General features: G+C 50.9%; 1 protein-coding gene and 1 long non-coding RNA gene across 2 annotated transcripts; one reads left to right on the plus strand and one right to left on the minus strand.

The window, feature by feature from the left end:
* Positions 1–104: 104 nt before the first annotated feature.
* Positions 105–1206, minus strand: LOC122176512. The gene is made up of 3 exons (XR_006177758.1): positions 1116–1206; positions 852–983; positions 105–761 (listed from the first exon to the last, which is right to left on the minus strand). It is a non-coding gene; the product is annotated as an uncharacterized LOC122176512 (long non-coding RNA).
* Positions 1207–1283: 77 nt separating this feature from the next.
* On the plus strand, positions 1284–16877 carry CDR2L (cerebellar degeneration related protein 2 like). Its single transcript, XM_042865241.1, has 5 exons — positions 1284–1713; positions 10731–10843; positions 12038–12186; positions 12991–13155; positions 14070–16877. Exons 1-5 carry the CDS (start codon positions 1635–1637, stop codon positions 14953–14955), a joined length of 1392 nt encoding a protein of 463 aa, XP_042721175.1. The 5' UTR covers positions 1284–1634; the 3' UTR covers positions 14956–16877.
* The last annotated feature ends 1328 nt before the right edge of the window (positions 16878–18205 follow it).

Below are 18205 nucleotides of genomic sequence, written 5' to 3' on the forward strand. Positions count from 1 at the left end.
GCGGCTCCGCCCCTCCCCGCCCCTCTCTCCCCCCCTCCCCGCGCTGCCGTTCCTTCGCTCCCTGCCCGCCCCTCCATCCCCAGCTCCTCTCCCTGCGCGCCGCTCTGCCGATTTTCCTTTCCTCCAAACCTCTCTCCCTGTCCCCGGCTCCCTCTGCCTTCTTACCCGCGTCCTTTTTCCACTCTCCACCCCCTTCCTTCAGCCCGCTCTCCTCCTCACCCATCACCCTCTGCCCATCCTCGTTCTCTTCCCCTTGAAGTTCCCTACCTGAGCCGAGGACGTTCTGTAGCCCGTGGGCCGGAGGCGTTGCCCCGCGCTGCTCACCGCTGCTTTTACAGCTCTGCTGTTTTCCGCCCCGAGCAGACCCGCACCCACAGCAGCGCTCTGCGGGGCGCTGAGCTGCAGCTCGGCAGACCTCATTTCTTAGAGGAAGGCAGAACTGGATGGTGTTGCAGGAACACACGGCGCTGGCCCGCTAAAGCAAGCGGTGGGAGCTCTCACTTGTTGGCATGCAACCAGTACAGAAATCACACAGGATCGACTACATCGAGTGACAAATGGAACCACCCAACATTTCTCTCTTATTCCTCGTGTTATTTTCCTCCTCCATTGCTGCACACGAGGGCCAAGCACCAGGCATCGCTTTAACCACACAGGGACCCTCAGCTGCTCGCAGCAGGGTTGAGGAAGCTCTCTGGTACAGATCACATCTTTTCTGGGCTCTTGCATAAACATCTTGCATGCCTTTCCTGTAGGCACCACTGCAGGTAATGCAATTGGGTATAAATCTGGGAGCTCCATCACACAGAAGGTAAAAATCCATCTACACACACTGTCACATTAGTTCATACCTTAGAGTCTCTGATGGACTCCATGGCTAACGAGGACAAACAAATCACGTAAACAGAAGTTTGCCTTCGAGAAAAAGAGAAAAGCTTGGAGGACAAGCACTGACTTCTTATCAGGTTACCAAATGGAGGACACTGTAGAGAAGACACCAGGCTAAGGTGATGCTACGGGTCTGCTCATACGGGTCCCGTCTTTCACACCCACACCAACACATCCGAACCAGGTGAGAATGCCACATTCCCACCGGAGAGGAGGCTGACACTCACCCGAAGCCGCAGAGCCTCCCGCAGTAAAGCCGGACCGCCCCGGCCCGCAGCAGCGCGAATCGGGAGCCAGAGATGCCCGCACTCCGGGAGGGGAGCCTGAGGGCGGCTGGGCGTGGAGGAGGAGGAGGAGGAGGAGGAGGAGGAGGAGATCGGCCTCGCCCCCCCTTCCCTGTCGCCGGCTTTCCTTGCAGCATTTCCATGCTAGAGGTCTCCACCGAGCTGCGGAGAGAGGATCTGCCTGGCTGCGCCGGGCCCTCTTCCTTCCTTTGTGCATCCCCCGGCCCCTCCGGCTACGTCCCCGTTTAATCCCCGTCCCTTGGAGCCTCCCCCGGCCCCAGCGGCAGCAGAAGCCTCCCTCGGAGAAGCAGAGCCCGGCAGCGGCCAGGAGCCGGTTGCCACGTCGTACCACCCGCTTCCCGGCCCGCATCCCTGCCTCCATCCCTGCCTCCATCCCCGCTGCCGGCGGCGGTGGGGCCCCCTCGGCGCATGCTGCTCGCCTTCCCCGGCCCCTGCTGCTAAATGCTGAGTGCTGACAGGATGGAAGAGTTTCAGAGCGAGGAAGAGGAGCCCTGGTACGACCAGCAGGATCTGGAGCAGGGTAAGGATGGGGGGGACAGGCAGCTGCCAGGGGTGGAAGCCCAGGGGGAGAGGAAAAAAACGAAACAAACAGGAGGTGGGAGGTAAACTCTGAGTGAGGGGTGGGATACCTTATCTCAAGGCTTCTGTTTGCTCGGCAAACCCAGCATCTCATCTTGCAGCCTCACCTCCATGGAAACATCAGCTCTGCTGCTCCCGACAGCCATCCTGAGTAAGGAAAGTTTGAGATGCAGGGAGCCCAAATCTGCCCTCAGCACCAGCCAGGTGTCCTTTGGCGGTACAGCAAGCTGGTTCCCCAGAAAACATGCTGGGGGCAGAATCCAACATGGATAGTTCTGACATTGCCTTCATCTCCAGCTGGCTGTAGGCAGTCGTCAGGCACACTAGTTAGAAACAGATCTACAGATCTTACAAATAAGGTACTGCTAAGATGTAGGTGCTGGAAGTGTTGCCCAAAGCTCTTGCTGTCCAAGCTTAATCCCAAAGAATGCTTATAAGTAACCTTATTACTTCTGGAGGTTTCTTCAGTCAGCCATAAAAGTGGGAAAAATTGAGGAGGAGAGAAAGGAATGCCAAGGTTCAAACAGCAAAAATAGGTTTGCCAGAGAAAGATAAGCATTCACTTGTGTAATTTGTTTTGAAGTAACTGCCTGCATTTACACTAGTTCTTTGTAATGTTTATCCTAAGCTGTACAGTTAGTACCTGTGTATATTTGGGGCTTCTTTTTTCTGAATGCTTAGCTTCATATTTTGAGTCAACGTAGCTGAAAGAAGTTGTGTTTCAGAGCAGCTGCCAAAGAATGAACTGAATTGTCAATGTATAGAGAAGAGTTTTTGGTACCCAAACGCAGTCGCCCTTCTGACGTGTTATGCTCTACATGTGTTATGGTTCTACATCTGCTCCAACCAGCTGACTGCCAGCGGGGACATTGCAGCCCAGCTGCAGTGCCTCTGCCCACCACCACTCCAGTACATTATGTCATGATTTGAAGTTTGCACAGCTTCAGCTGCAGGGCAGTGGCCCAGCAGGGAATGATAGCCAGCCCAGAGGGATTGTGCAGCTGTTTTTTAACCTCAATTTCTCAATTAACAGGAAGTATTAGTAGATGGATACTAGGCCTTCTTGTTTCAAACACAACGCTCAGATTAAACCATGGCAGAGAAAGAAGATAGAGCTATCAGCTGGGTTAGCATGCAGCCTTCGACTCCTCAGAAATTCACATTTCTAGGTGACATCTTCTCCTGGCTCAGCAGGGACCTGTGCACTACCCAAGGGGCAGGAGGCAGACTGAGGAGCAGCAGCACTACAGATGAGTAGTGGGAGAAGTTGAGCCACACAGGACTCAGGTTTTTAGCCTAATGCTGTCTCTGGTGTCAGGTTCGTGAGTCAGCGCTGGCTCCCAACAATAAGAACACCTTCCTGCTGCTGGCCAGGTTCCCTGCTCTGTCCCAGCCATGTACATGCAGAAGAGCTAACTCCAGATGATAAATTCATGCTGAGGATAGGCTCCACCTTTGAGCAGACACAGGACTGGAGGAAAACAGACCCAAAGCAAGTCCCAGGTGTGGGGCTCACTGTCTCTGTAAGGATGGGGGCTGTGCAGGCTTGCACAAACTTAGGAGAGATGGAGAAGGCTGTAACTGAAATCAGCCAGCTGGAAAGGTCCTGCAGGGTAATCACAACCATAATTAATTTGCACAATGCACTATGAAGGACAGTGCCAGGCTTGGTCCATGCCTGCCATAGCAGCATCCAGAGGTCCTTGGAGATGGTACAGTCCTGACGCTGTCAGTTTGGAAATTAGGAGTGGAAGCACAATGCAAGACATCCAGTGCAGCATGATTAAGAGTTGTGCTGGCATTACTGTGAGGAGCAGCATGCCAAGGGACATGCCAAAACCATGGCTGGCAGCAGCCAGGAAGGCAGATGACAAAAGCAGAGACTAGTCCTTGGGAGCAAGGGTGGGAGCAGCAATGTGAGCTAAGGGAGAGAAGGTTCTGCTGTGCATCAGTTGGTTGCTGGCCTTATCATCTTCTCACAGCATCAAATATTTATTATACTTACACCCAAAACTGTTTGCTAAGCAATGGATGGCTTAACCAGGAGCTCCACGATGATTACATTAATTAACCATTTTAGCACCACGGAGGAAACCATGCTTTCAGTTCTGTGCTGAGCACCTGTTACTTTCCTCCCCATCCTCCACAGTGCTTTGGCTTGCTGAATCAAATCAGTTTTCCCAAGAGAACAAACTCCAATTATTCTTTCCCTCCTGAAGGACCCATAGTCCTTCATCCATCACATGCCTTGGAGGCAGCAGGACCCAGACCCCAGCCTCCCACCACACCCAAGTGGATTGGTGCCTTCCAGAACCCTTGACCTGTTCCCTAACAATAATCCCACACTGTTCAAGGTGATGTACATACCCTGAGCACAGGGTGTATGTGCAACCAGATCCCGAGAGAATGAACAGAAGCTAAAATTAGATAATCTGAGCTGGGGACAAGTGAGGATGTCTTTTCAGCTCATCATAAGCATTTGTGTTCAGAAGGCCATGTGCCAGCAGAAACACATCTGGATCCACACAGAGCAGAACAGACCCAGCAGCTATCTGGCAGCTCTCTGGCCTCGGTCTCCACCTTTCCACATCTTCCCAGCCTCCCACCTCTCTGCCAGCACTCAGGTCTAAGACAGAGTGCAGCCCAACAGGAGGGCTCCCAACACTCTCAGGAGCCTGAATACAGCCTCAGTGTGTCAGCCAGCAGGACAAGGAACCAGAACCATCCCAACACCACTGCAAGACCTCTCCTCCTGGGCAGCCACAGAAACTTTTGGGCCAAACCATCTGCAGTGCAGGCTAAGGACCTTATGGCTTTCACCTCTAAAGGTCTCCAGATTTAAGATACTTAATTCCTCCTCCTCCTGCCAAGCACCTGATTGCTTTGCTAAGAAAAAAAGACACAAGGTGCTGAGCTTGCACCACACTCCTCACTCATCCACGTGAAGACCCAGGGTCAGCAGTACACCGGTAACCAGCTGCAACCATACCCATCAATTTTCTGCATCACCCAGACATCAGATACAGGGTGGTCCATACAGCTGCAATCACATTCTGCTTGCCCAAACATTGGGGTGCAGATAGAACCCCAAAATCTGTCCCTCATGTTGCCTTCCTGGCAGCCCATCTCTGCAGGTGAGCCCTGCAGCCTGCTGCCTTCATCCCCGCAGCAGGCAGGACAGTACTGCCTGCATAGCTGAGCCACTCAGAGCTGTGCACTGCTGCAGGCAGGTTGTGGAAGTAGAAAGTTTAACTAATTGCTGAGCTGCTTGGAGATGATCAGAAGGACTAACACACAGGGAAATAAGGCGGCATTTTGGTTAGTCTTCAAGGAGAGGAAAGGGTGAGAGCCTCCAATTCTGAGTAGAAAATATCCATATGCATTTTCCTAGAATGTAAGTTGTCCTGCTATGTGAAGGAGGCAAGCAAACAGGGAGTAAGAATCCCACACAGTAACTTCCAGGACCTGCCGCCTGTCTGACACAGAAACTCCTTTCTATGACTGCTGAACCTTGGGCACATACTTCCAGCTGTGGGAAGAAGCAGAACTGGGGGAACTACTGTGTGTTTGCAGCCTCAGGGCTGTCCTGAAGGACCTCCTGCCCACAGCAGCCCCAGCCGCTGCTTCTTTGTGGGCCAAGGAAACTTGAGGATGGCATCCATCCATGGTTCTACCTGCAGCTGTGGGCAGCTGTAGCAGTTGTGCTGAACTTGGTTGCCCCAGAACTGTTCAGGACCTGTGTTCCCTCCAGCAGGAGCAGCCAAGCCAGCCAACAATAGCTGCGGGTGGGGTGCTGTCCTCCCCAGTGCTGGGTCAGTTACAGCCTCCTGCCCCCAAAACCATCAGGGAGATTCCCACATGGCAGAAGTCCATGCATTTATGTCTTTAGCTTTAAGAGTAAAAGCTTCTCTCTACTCATGGTTCCCCACATCCCAACATAATTAATTAGCTAGAGCTTTGCTGCCTGGAGGGAGGGTGCCCACAGGAAAATATTGGCTTCCTTTCTCTCTCCTCTTTCCTCACTTCTTCTCCTTATCTCCCTTTTATGTATTTATTTAGGGCTCTTTCTGGTTTCTGGTCCACGTGCACAACCAGGGCCTCCACCAGTCACCGAGCTCTTAGAAACCATCTTAGCCTACAAGGCAAACACAGGCATGGAGGCTGTTTAGATAAGGGAGCAGTAGGGAAAGACAGATGCAGCCCAACCGTGGTCTAATAGCACGCTCTGCGTTATCATGCTCTAGCGATACAGCAAAACACAAGTCGATGGCTGTGGGCACAGGATGGGACTGCTGTGGATGAGTTGGTGTAGATGCATACAGCTTATAAGCAGGGGCAGCCAACCTAGGGCTCAGGCGTTAACTTATTGCCCACGCTTGGAGAGCCTCTCTGCAGCACAGTGTAGTACAGACAGCACATCCCTGAGCCCCAGCCCTGCTCCGGGATGGGATTCGCTGCCGGGGAGCAGGTGGGGTCACTGCTCTCATTGCCCACCAAGGTTTCCCAGACAGAGCCACTCTGTTACTCTTTGCTTGTCTTGAGCCCCTGCAAAATGCATCTCTGTGGTCACAGGAGCTCCCCCCTGCCAGGGCTGCTTGCAAAGCCAAAAGCAGCCCATAGGTTCAGAACAAACTATGCAAGAAAAAAAAAAAAAAAAAAAAAAAAAAGAAAAAAAAAGAAAAACAAAAGCAAGCAGGCAATCCAGCAAATCTCATTAGACTAACAGAACTGCCCATGTGCCCAGCACTAGCTCAGCCCAACTGGAGCCATGCTTTGAATGGGCATGCTGACATGGCTTTTCCACATATGCCTGTAGGTTGTTTGTGAGATGACACTTGCTTCATCTGCACCCCAGCACATTCCCCTGCACAGGTTTGTAAGGGGTAAGCACTGATTCCCTCCACAACCTGTCATGGAGCAGCAGTAAGAGATATACAAAAGCTGATCTTCACTGTAATGTATCCAGACAGCACAATCTCTTGCAACTAAGGAGAAAAATAAATGAGCAGTAAGCACACCCTACCCTGGGGTAAACCAGTATCGCATCATTTATTTAGATTTTGAAAGGAATAATTGCACCTGCCCTTGACTCTAAGTACCCGTGTGTAATGGAGCAGACAGCAAATGCAATTAAATTAAACGTCAACAACATTAAACATCAGTTCTTAACTCTCAGCCTACCCCATCCATCAGCTCACAGTCACCCTGCGCTTCCTCCAGAGTCCACACACCAGGGTTCTGCTCGCTGCTCCTCCCCAGTGCTCAGCAGGTGAATTTGCTGTTGGCAGCAGCAGGAGCAGCCACCCTCACTGCAGGCTCTTTAGGAAAGGACCACAAGTAACTCCTAAACAGACACTGAACCAAAGGACACATCCTGCATAAAGCCCTGCACAGTGTGAGCCCAAGGACCTGTAACAGCCCTTGCAGGCCTGCCTGGCTCACACAGCTCAGGATCACCACCAGCTCTCCCCAGGGACAGAGGGGCACTTAAACCCCTGTAATTGTCTGCATCAGCCCTTCAGTCCCTGCTGAAAATCCCCAGACTTCAGCGTTTCCTAAGGATATGGACATGATTTGTCCCATCTGACCAACAAGAACTCCAGGAAGAGCTGGGTTTCTTATCAGAGAGAAGATGGGGGAAAGCCTAAAGCAGTGCTCTAGGTGGTGGCTTCCTCCAGAAAGCTGTATTTACAAAGACAGTGACACAGTTGTGCCAAGAGCTGCTGAAGCATTCCCTGCCCAACACAAAGCTGCAGCCAAGGATAGAGAAAAGCATCCTTCAGGGTGCCCAAAGAGATGCAGGCCAGCACCAGGAACACAAGAACAGCTGCAGATTTGTGTGCCATAACGCAAGCTGCCTCAGCCAGGAGGCATCCAGCCCCACAGCCGTTCACACATCATCCTGTGCAGGGGTTGCTGCAGGATGCTGCTGCAGGGGAACACCCTGTACCTTGTTCCACGGTTTCTTTAAGAGAGTGACAACCTGCTGCAGAATCAGGACTTTTTGGGGGGGGTGTTACCCAGTGATGCAGTCCCAGCACAATTACCTCTGGGTCACCTCTGCAGCTGCAAGACATTTGCCTCCCAAGATGAAGGAAAAACACTGCAACAGCAGCAGCTCCCCTGTGCTAGGCACTGCCCAGATCCAACCCCAGCTCTCCTCTCACCCTCCGCTCTCTCTCCTTGCTTTCCCATAGAAGCTCACAGGGAAGCACAGCCCTCCCTCTCTAGAGGCAGATCTTTGTTTAGGGGCGCAGGGCGTCTCCTGGGCTGCACACATCCTTGGGGTCATGGTCCCCACCTCCCCAAGACAATTTGATCAACACTTGTCTCCCCCAATCCCCTCCACAAGACTGGTATCCCTGCGGGCACTGTTTATAAGTTGAATGCTGGCCGTTTCACGGGTGCTGCCTTCAGCACCATGGCTTCATTTCTCCTTCTGCACAGAGCAGGGAGGGAGGCATCACACAAACTGCTGAATTAGCACAGGCTGCACAGCACTGGCTGCCCAATCTGGTGGTGAAGAAGCGCAGAGGAACACAAAAGCCTGGGGGGAATTTAACAGTCCTTACTCCGCTGAACATCCCATTGATAAATTCACACAGGCCCAGGATGCTGTCCTCTCTATGGAGAGGAACTTTGTGCTACCCAAGCTTGCTTGAACTAATCACAGCTTTTCTAATCAAGATAAGTCTGCTCTAAAGAGGACATTAAAACACATCTCTTCAGCATCCCCTCCCTCCTACAGCCCAGGGAAAACAACAGGTGGGAAGGAAGGGACTCAGCAGGTGTGGGGCAGACAGGATTAGGGGGATGCTTCAGCCGGCTGGAAGGGAGTGTGCATGATGATTGCTGAGGCAGTTTAGTTACGCTGAAAAGACCAATTCGCCCGGAATCTCTCAGGCCCTTAAGATCACAATGGAAAGAAATTTCCTCCTCGGAGCTCACCCCTGTTCTTTCTTCTTTCCCATTTGTCCCCAGACACTGCCCATTTCCCCCATTAAATGATTGCTGAGTCCTTTAAATTACAGTGTAGGAACTCACACTAGGTAATCCACTTAACTCAACTCCAGCTGATTAAATTGGATGCCATATGGCGAGAGAGCATTGGGGTAATCCGTAGGGACAGGGACACACTTGACTCATTACCTGAAGCCCTCTGCTCCATGCCAGGCTCTCCTTGCTTCAGAAATCAAGTAGGACAGATGTGATTTGCAACATGCCCCTCTCCAGCAAGGACAGGGGCTCTGGCAAGGTGGCAGTGCCATTAAACACTATCCCAAGCTGCTTAAAGGCACAAGTTCTCCTCTGTCTTTGCTGGTGTCTGGCTGTTTTTCCAGTCTCTAGCTGGCACAGCAAACACTCCCCTGTGGGCACTTTGGAAACCAGAGAAATTCAGCGCTCAGCAAAAAGAAGTCTTTCCTAGAAGGATACATCCCTATAGCCCAGGAGGGCCCACAGCCCTCAGATCAGGTAGCTGTGTGACAATGACAACTATGATTAAAAAGACATTTCCTAGAGTAACACCCTGAATGAGGGCACTGCTGAGAATCCCTTCCCACGGTAAAGGGGAGATCTGAGGACACACAACAGCTGCTAGGGAGATGGCCCCCAGCACCGCTGGGGCCAAAGCAATCATCACTCAAACTAATAACACAGCAGCACTTCCCACAGCATTATCCAAAAGGAGGATCACATCCTAGCACTCCTCTCATGTAAGAGATTGTGTCCAAGCAGCCAGCATCAGCCTCATTTTGCAACGTGACTTCTAAAATGAGCAATTTTCCCAGGCACAGGATATACCCAAGGGGTCCTGATTCCCCCCCTATTATTCTATTAATAAGTTATCACTGCTTCCCAATCAATTGCATATCCAAATTAACTGCAGGGAGAAACTACAGCGGCTCTCAGCCCCAGCAGAGGCTCTACAAAACACATTATAGCTGCAGGCTGGGGACCAGGGTAGCGATGGGCTGAGAAAATACCAGGGCAGGAGCAGTAACACACAGCTATACCTGTTTTCCTACCTTCTTGCTTTGAAGGCTTAGGGTCAGGCTTACTTGCTGGTACCAAACAAGCCAGATACTCCCCCCCCCTGGGAGCACCAAGGGAAATGAACACCCATACAACTGCCTGAGGCCGGGCTTTGTAAAGACAACCAATTGCTTGGAAAGCAAAGGGCTACAATCAGAGCCAGCTGTGCCACCTCGGGCTCACAAACAGCATCACCTGAGGAGCTCAAGCTTTGGCCAGCATAGGAATCACAGAGTCCTGGGTTGGAGTTTCTTTACCCAAGACAGCAAACTCGGTAATTTAAGCAGCTCACACTGTCAATGTTTATTTTCCCTACACTCCTCCTAACACCCAAACATCTCAGCAGCCTCCCCCAAAGCATTCAGAGGTGGCAGTAAGGGAATACATAGCATTGGTCCTCGCCTTGGAGCTACCCGGAGGAGTGCAGCAAGGCTGCAGGGCTGCCAACCCCTGGGGCCATGCACAATTCTATTGCTCATGTCACTGTTAGTGGTGATGGATGGAGGCTGACAGGGAAGGCATGGTAATCCCTTCATTAGAGATAACAATATCATTACAGAGCATCCCCAAGGCTCTGCAGGGCCTCACCAACCCTTGTTCTCATCCTGGAGGATGCTGAGCCCCAGTCAGGCCCACAGGAGATGGGGATGAAGATGGGGATGGGGGACTGATCTTCAGCCTCAGCCAAGCCTTGTGGGTCTGATCCTGGCTGCACAGTGCATGGTGCCATGCAGAAAGGTGATGTAGGCTGTCTCAAGCTCAGCTACCCTTTGCTCCTGCAGCCTATCAAAGATGGAATAGGACAGATTGTGAATGTCCTGTAAATGTGTATCTGCATCAAAACCTGCTGCTAAAGCAGCTCTGTGCAAAGCAAGCTGTGCGTGGAGCAGGAACCACAGCGACTTTGTCCCTTCTGCTTTTCAGACTTGCACCTGGCTGCTGAGCTGGGGAAGACACTGCTGGAACGCAACAAGGAGCTGGAGGAGTCCCTGCAGCAGATGTATGCCACCAATGAAGAGCAAGTGCAGGAAATCGAGGTGGGGACACACGCTAGGGACAGGAGTGGCTGGGTCACTGCTGTCATCTCAGAGTGACACTGCCAATCCCAGCAGCACAGACTGGAGGAAGGGATGTGCCATGGGGGATGGAAGCAGAAGTCCCTTCCATATGTGCCCGCAGCAGGGTGGATCAAGGTCTGGGTGAGGTGCTCCCAGCCACGGCTGACTGACCCTCTCACCCCTGCACAGATGTGCACCAGATTTTGGCACCAGCGTTGGTTGCAGCTGCGGCACATGTGGCCTCTTCCTGCCCAACCTCTGTGCTCATTTCTCAGCACTCTGCTGCTGCTTTTCCTTGGTTCCAGGCGCTCTTAATCACGTTTGTTCTCGGCCAGCCCCTTGGCACCCCCTGAACACAGCCTCCTTTGTCCAAGGCACAAAGCAGCTTTTTCTCAAAGAGCTGCAATCTGCAGTGCTGTTTCATGCACCCTTTGGGCTCAGGGCATTACTGCCCACGGCGCCAAGCCGAGAGGCTTAAACTCACTGCGCAGGGCGGGTTTGCATCTACTGGAAGACTTCCAGAGATCTGTGAATTAAAAAAAGATTGGAAACCACCAATTTACAAAGGCATGGGGCAGAGACAGGCAGGGAACTCTCAGCACGTGGCACTGCAAGGAACAGAGAGAAGGGCTTTGTGTCTTCACAGCCCCAGATTTAGGATCTGATCCCAGCCAGTGCCCTTGTGCCACGCTGTGCGGGGTGAAAGCTTTCGGACTGCTGCAGAGGCTGCAGGAAGGGGGCTATGGCCACAGCTCTCACATTTCACAGATTCAGACTTTCTGCAGCCTGAATTCCTACAGAAATGCAGCCTCTGCGATTGATCTGTCAGATGATGCAGTAACCATTGGGCCAAGCACACTCAGCTCCAGTAAAGGGTCACATTCTCAGGGATATTGATTTCCTTGGGGTATTGTGAATAAAAAAGAAGCCAAGTAGAGAGAGTGAGGTTAGTGCTCTTCACAGAGGATGGGGGGGGGGGGAGGAGGGGAGGAATCATGTTTTAGACATGCAATCATGTAAGCAGGAATTCCTCCACTGGAAGAAGCTTCAGTCAGATGGAGGATAAACTGGCCACAAGACACAATGAAGCTAAGGCTGTAGGAACTTCTGCTCATGAGACAACCTGGGTTTGGGATGTGGAGTGTTTTTTTTCTCTTTTTCTTTTTCTTGCAGTACCTGACCAAGCAGCTTGAAATGCTACGGCAGATGAATGAGCAGCACGCCAAAGTCTACGAGCAGCTAGACCTAACGGCACGGGACCTGGAGCTGGCAAATCAGAAGCTCGTGCTGGAAAGCAAGACATCCCAACAGAAGATACAATGGTACAGCCTCCTCTGGTCCCACACAGTGAGGCTGGGACCCCTATCCCACCTTCCCCCCACCCCAGGGCTCAGCGTGCTCTTGCTGCTCCAACCATTCTCTTATCAGGCAGGTTTGGCAGCTAGGACCAGGCAGAGAGAGGCACAGAGACCTTCCTGCATGGAGGATGAGCCTCCTTCAGTAAGAAGCACATGATGGTACAAGGGAGGTTCTGAGCACGCAGTGCACTGGGCACGGATCCAGCATTTAGCTAGACCAGTTTGTCGATAACTTCTTCTCATACAACAGCCTCACGACCAAGGTCATCCCTGGAAACAGACTAAGCCACGTCCTTATGCTACAGCATCTTCTGCAAACAGCTGTGCAGATAGGGAGCCTCAAAGCAGAGGGGGAGTTTTGGAGCAGCTTTAGGAACTGTGCTCACAGCCAGAATAAAACAAAATTTCTGTCTCGTGTTTATTTCTACAAGAGAAACAAGAGGAAGAGTAAAGTGCTTGAGCCCTTGTAGTGCAGAGATAATCCAGGATAGCGCTCGTGTCTCAGAGCTGACTCAACCAACAGATTTGAGGTTAGAGGGTCTTCTATTGGTGTATCCCTTGGCTCTGCTGTAGTTCTCCTTTTTTTACAACCCACACCACTCAAAAGGGAGAGCAGCCTCTGCCATGACAGCAAGCACCTTCACGCCCTCAGGGCACATGCTAAGATCTCCATAGACCAGCTTTCTCTATGGGGGGAAAAGAAAACCCTTTCAAAGATCTGTGACTGCTGTGCCCATCTCCTCACCTTGCTCCCTGCTCTCTCCGCAGCTTGACGGAAACGATTGAGGGGCTGCAGAACCAGGTGGAGGAGCTGCAGAAACAGGTGGAGGAGATGCGGAGCTTGGAGCAGCTCCGCATCCGGCGGGAGAAGAGGGAGCGGCGCCGAACCATTCACACCTTCCCCTGCCTGAAGGAGCTGTGCTCCAGCCCCAGGTATGGAGCAGGGAGGGCAGAGCTGTGGCTCTGGTGGCCCTACAGCCTTCTGCCTCTGCAGGGAGGCAGAGGGTCAGTCTCTTTCTCCAGGACAATTCCAGCAATTCCCATAGCCCCAGCAGCACAAATGAAGGTATGCCACATGCTGCACAAACACCTTCAGCACTATTGCTCACTTGAGCCTCCTTAAATCCCTGCCACCGTGCTAACTCACTGACCCTCTAAGGATGTTTCTTGCTCAGCTTTGTCCATAATAGAGGCTTCTTTAAATAGATAAGTAATCAATAAAGTTTTTTACTGAAAGCGTTCGCTGCGAGAGGATACAAACAGCGGCACAGGGGATGTTATGAGGGTATAAAACCCCCACCAAAATCCACTTGGTGTTCCAGCGGTTCTTCCCCCACATCCTCCCAGTGTCTCTCCATGCCTCATGCCCACAGTGTTGCCGCTCTGCAGTCGGCTCTGAAGGTCACTCTGCCCTTCAGCAACTTAGAAATCTGTTCAGTATCCCCCGCCTCCTGACACGCCTCGGGGGGAAACCATGGAGCTTTCCTTTTTTCAATCTGTTCCAACAAGACGGGATGCCACAGGTGCTTCGCTGAGGAGAAAAAAATGATTTCCCAACAGAAGGGGGAAGTGCACTGTATTGCTTCCCAGGAAGGGAGCAATGAAAAAGAGGCAACTCATCACATCAGCATCTCTTTCTGCCTCCTCCTTCACCTGGAGGATTTGGAACTGGCTGCCCAGGGAGATGGTGGAGTCACCGTTCCTGGGGGTGTTCAGAACTGCGGAGATGTGGTGCTGAGGGATGTGGTCAGATGGGCTGGAGTTGGGCTGGATAACCTTAAAGATTTTTTCCAACCTTAGCGATTCTATGATTCTTTGATTTGCTCACACACTTTCTACTCTTCCAGGTATGAAGATGCATTCCAGGTCCACAGCTCCTCAGCAGAGTTCAACCAGAAGCCGCTGGAGCGGGAGAACGAGCGCCTCCAAGCCATGGTGGATTCCTTGAGGTCCCAGGTGAACCAGGAGAAGCAGCGGAAAGAGCGGGTTGAGCGGGAGTACAGCTCTGTGATTCAGGAGTACTCGGACCTCGAGCAGCGCGTGTGCGAGATGGAGCACTGCAAGCTGCGCATCAAGGAGCTGGAGGCAGAGCTCGTGGAGCTGCAGCAGGTGAAACAAGTCAAGAAGTATCTGCTCAGCAGGGAAGACAACCTGTCTGAGGCCCTCCTGGAGCCACTGAATAACGCCCCAGAAGCAGATTACATCGACCTCTCAGAGGAAGAGGGAGGGAAAAGTCACGGGCCCTCAATGACACCTTCCCCAAACCACCCCGTCCGGAAGAGCTGCAGTGACACAGCTCTCAATGCCATCGTCACCAAGGATGCCGTGAGCCGGCACGAGGGCAATTACACACTGCATGCCAACAACGTGCGCAAACGGGGCATGTCCATCCTGAGGGAGGTGGACGAGCAGTACCATGCCCTGCTGGAGAAGTACGAGGAGCTCCTGAGTAAGTGCCGGCAGCACAAGGACAGCGTGCGTCACACAGGGGTGCAGACCTCCCGCCCCATCTCTCGTGATAGCTCCTTCAGAGACTTCCGGGGAGAAGGGTTTGAGTTGGAAGAGCGAAAATCCATGGAGAAGACCATCAGCAAACACGTGGAGGCCGTGGACAAGCGGCTGGAGCAGAGTCAGCCCGAGTACAAGGCTCTGTTCAAGGAGATCTTCTCCCGCATCCAGAAAACAAAAGCGGACATCAATGCCACAAAGGTGAAAAACAAGAGCAGCAAATGAGCCCTGCCCCTCTGCGATCCCCGCCTGCCATCCCAACAGCCGAGTCTTCTCTTCAGCTCCAGGAAACGTCACCAGCCCCACTGCTTTGAAGGTTTGAGAGGCCTCATGGTATGTTCTTGTATGGGAAGGGAGCGTCCATCGTATAATTGCAAGGAAATGTCACAGAGACTCAGTTCGTGTTTTTAAGCTTGGGCTCTGGTGACTTGTTGGACAAACTGTACATTGTAGTTAGAGGATTTCAGAATCTGTATGATGGATCTCTGCATGAGACAGACTTCTCAATAGCAACAGAAACCCCACCACAAAGAACTGTTCACCTCCCCCATCCTTTTCAGCTTGTCTTACAGTCCAGTTACACGCGAGCAAAAGCCTGGATGTCCTCCAGCACTGCAGCAGCCAGAGTTTGGCTTCGCAGCAAAGCAGTATGAACCATCAGAACTTCAGGGGCTGCTCAAGAACACCAGCCCAAGCCTTCACATTGGTTTTATGGCTAAGAACCTACACTTGTACCCAAGAGACCTACCCCCACCTTTCCCCTTCCCCATAGGGCAGTCTGTTCTTGCTGTCCAAGCCATTCTCTTGTCAGTCAGGTTTTTCAGCTGTTTACAATGCAAGCTCATTGCGACTGGAAAAACTTGAAGAGAAACATAGAATTGATTATTCTGTCTTCATCAGTATCACCTAGTAACTCACTCCACACCCTCCAGACTTTGTAGGCATATGGGATTTCCTCGCTTTAAATCTCTCTCAGTATTTCATCCCAGGTGTATCACTGTGCCTGGCAGGAACTTGATTACCAGGGCTTTCCCATAAGCTAGATAAGAAGTGCTGTTACAGTTTCAGAGACATGCTTTCACCTCACTGTCCGGGTACCAGCCCTCTGCACTGTGCTATCCAACAGGATGTCACTGCCTCCAACGCAGCAAGCTCCTCCAGTACAGCTTGCATGGGCTTGCAAAGCTACCTAGCAGTGACTCAGTGCAAGTGGTAAAGCACCACACTCGTACAGCATTGGGACCGCTGGCCCAGGCAGTGCTGATCACACACTGCCCTACACTTTTGCTCTGTGTTCACAGTCAAGAGGACAGATTTCAGTCTTCTGTTGAAAATAATCTATCTTGGCTGAGATACTGTCTCCAAAGGTCATCACCTCTCATGTTCCAGCTCACTTTCCAGCACTGGAATCTCTTCACTTTTGCTTCCGCAGACATGCAAACACAGCCAAAGTGCTGCTGCAGTCTCAGGAATCATCACTTTCCATTTTTCATAAACCGGAAGTTGATCTTGTTTGAACAGACACATGTTTTAGGCAGAGAAGCAGTATTTTGTCACAGCTTAGGCAACATCCCGAGCACTGTGCCACAAGAAATGAGCAGTTCAGCGTAAGCTACCTATTCTGTGCTGGCCCGGAGAAACTGTAGGCCAAATTTGGATTCTGTTTTCACCAGCTTATATCCCAAAAATTTGGGTAAATAGTTGGGATTTTTGCAACATTTATTTATGTCAGTCTCAATTTGGCTTTGGAGGGGGAAGACTGTTAAAACTGAACTATCCTCCAGGTCTCAGGACTTGGCACTATGAAGAGCTACTTTTCTTTCACTCACAATGGAATTAATGCAAAAAATACCCCTCCGTCCTTTGTCTTTCGTTAAGCTGAGTACCGCTGAGGCCAGTCGGCAGGGGGCGATGCCCAAACCCACCTGCTCCAGAAGCCTCCTCTACTCCCCACCACCAAACGCTCCTTGCTTCCACGCTCTGCATCTTCAGGTGCCCTGCGGCCCCCAGCTCGAGAAAATTAGGAGCCATCAGCACGATTGTGGCTACCAGCTCTACAACAGTATGAGAACCTTCATGCCTTATTTATTTATAATGGAAAGCAGTTGACTAAAAATAAATAAACAAAATGAACAATGGCAACAAAAGCTGCATCCCGTTGATTTTCTCAGTGTCCCCCAGTTTCTGTTCTATTACAGGGGCTGGCATGACCAGCTCCAGTGCCCTTGTGCACTTGTACCAAGGGATCTCTGAAACAATGTCATTTTAAGTCAGCCAGTGCTTCCTCTGCAATCACCTGCCTGATGCATATGCGTGGGAAGAGGACTGCCTTCACTTTCCATTTTAAACCATAGCGTGTGAATCAGCATCCCAGTTGAGCATACATCAGATTAAATACATTTTCAAACGTTTTTTTCTCAGATAAAAAGAAACACTGTTGCTCTCAGACTTTCTTTAAAGCTCTTTTTACTTTTAGGTCCAGCACAACAATTATGTCTTTGATTATCATGTACGATTTGGGTCAAGTAACTGCTTCAGGCTTCTTTGCAGAAAGCAGAGGGACATGCTGAAATACACTGCCGCATTATTTACACAATGCGCATGTTGCACTTGGACTAGGAGCATTTGCCACATGATGAAAACACTCTTCTGTTAGCTCAAAAGTTTATAAAACTGCATCATTTCTAAACTTGTAATTCAAATGTTTTTGTCTGAAAACCAGACATCAAAAAATGACTGATGTAAGGAACAGGATATTGGCGAAAGAAGCAGCTGCCAGAGATCTGCAGTTTGTTCAGCAAAGTGCTGAGGGCATTCTTTCTGCATCCAAAAATATGAGTGGCCATATATATATGTCCTGATGACTGTGCGATTCAGAGTCACTTGGTTATTTTTTTTCTTAAATTAGACTTTCAGCAATCAAAGGAGGAAAAAAATAAGCATGTTTTGACCTTTCATCCCACCTTCTATTTAAACTTTGAGAATTGCTTTGAAAATTCCAAAGAAAACTCTACATCTTCATTACAAGAGGTAAGAGGAGTGTTAAATAACCACACTGCTGCAGAGATTGGTCTAACGAAAAGCAGCAGCTATTTAATAGCACACCCCAAGAATCGGGACAGGAAGAGAACAAGAGCATATTCAACTATAATGAGCAGGTACAACAAAATAGGAAACTACTAATTTCAGCATTCATCAAAAGTAATCCCCCTGTTCAGATCACAGCACCGAGGTTAATAAGGATACAGCTTGTCAAGAATTCAGTTTGAACGGAATATAGAAGGTGACTTTAAGACAAGCACACTTCCATCAGTCCAGTCATCCAAGCAGAGCTCATTCTGCTTTTTCAAAGGCTCTCTGGACACCTGAGCCATCCAGCAGTGTGGGAATGAAGCACGAGCAGGGCTGCCCCTTTCACAGAATCACAGAATGGCCCAGGTTGGAAAGGACATCAAGGATGATGAATCACCAACCC

Source organism: Lagopus leucura, unplaced genomic scaffold, assembly GCF_019238085.1.
Source record: "Lagopus leucura isolate 7727_CA_CO unplaced genomic scaffold, USGS_WTPT01 Super-Scaffold_797, whole genome shotgun sequence".
NCBI lineage: Eukaryota > Metazoa > Chordata > Aves > Galliformes > Phasianidae > Lagopus > Lagopus leucura.

Coding starts and splice junctions, on each gene's coding strand:
- CDR2L (XM_042865241.1), top strand. CDS start 1,635: ATGCTGAGTGCTGACAGGATGGAAGAGTTTCAGAGCGAGGAAGAGGAG. Junction 12,187..12,990: donor TCCCAACAGAAGATACAATG/GTACAGCCTCCT, acceptor CTCTCTCCGCAG/CTTGACGGAAACGATTGAGG. Junction 13,156..14,069: donor GAGCTGTGCTCCAGCCCCAG/GTATGGAGCAGG, acceptor CTACTCTTCCAG/GTATGAAGATGCATTCCAGG.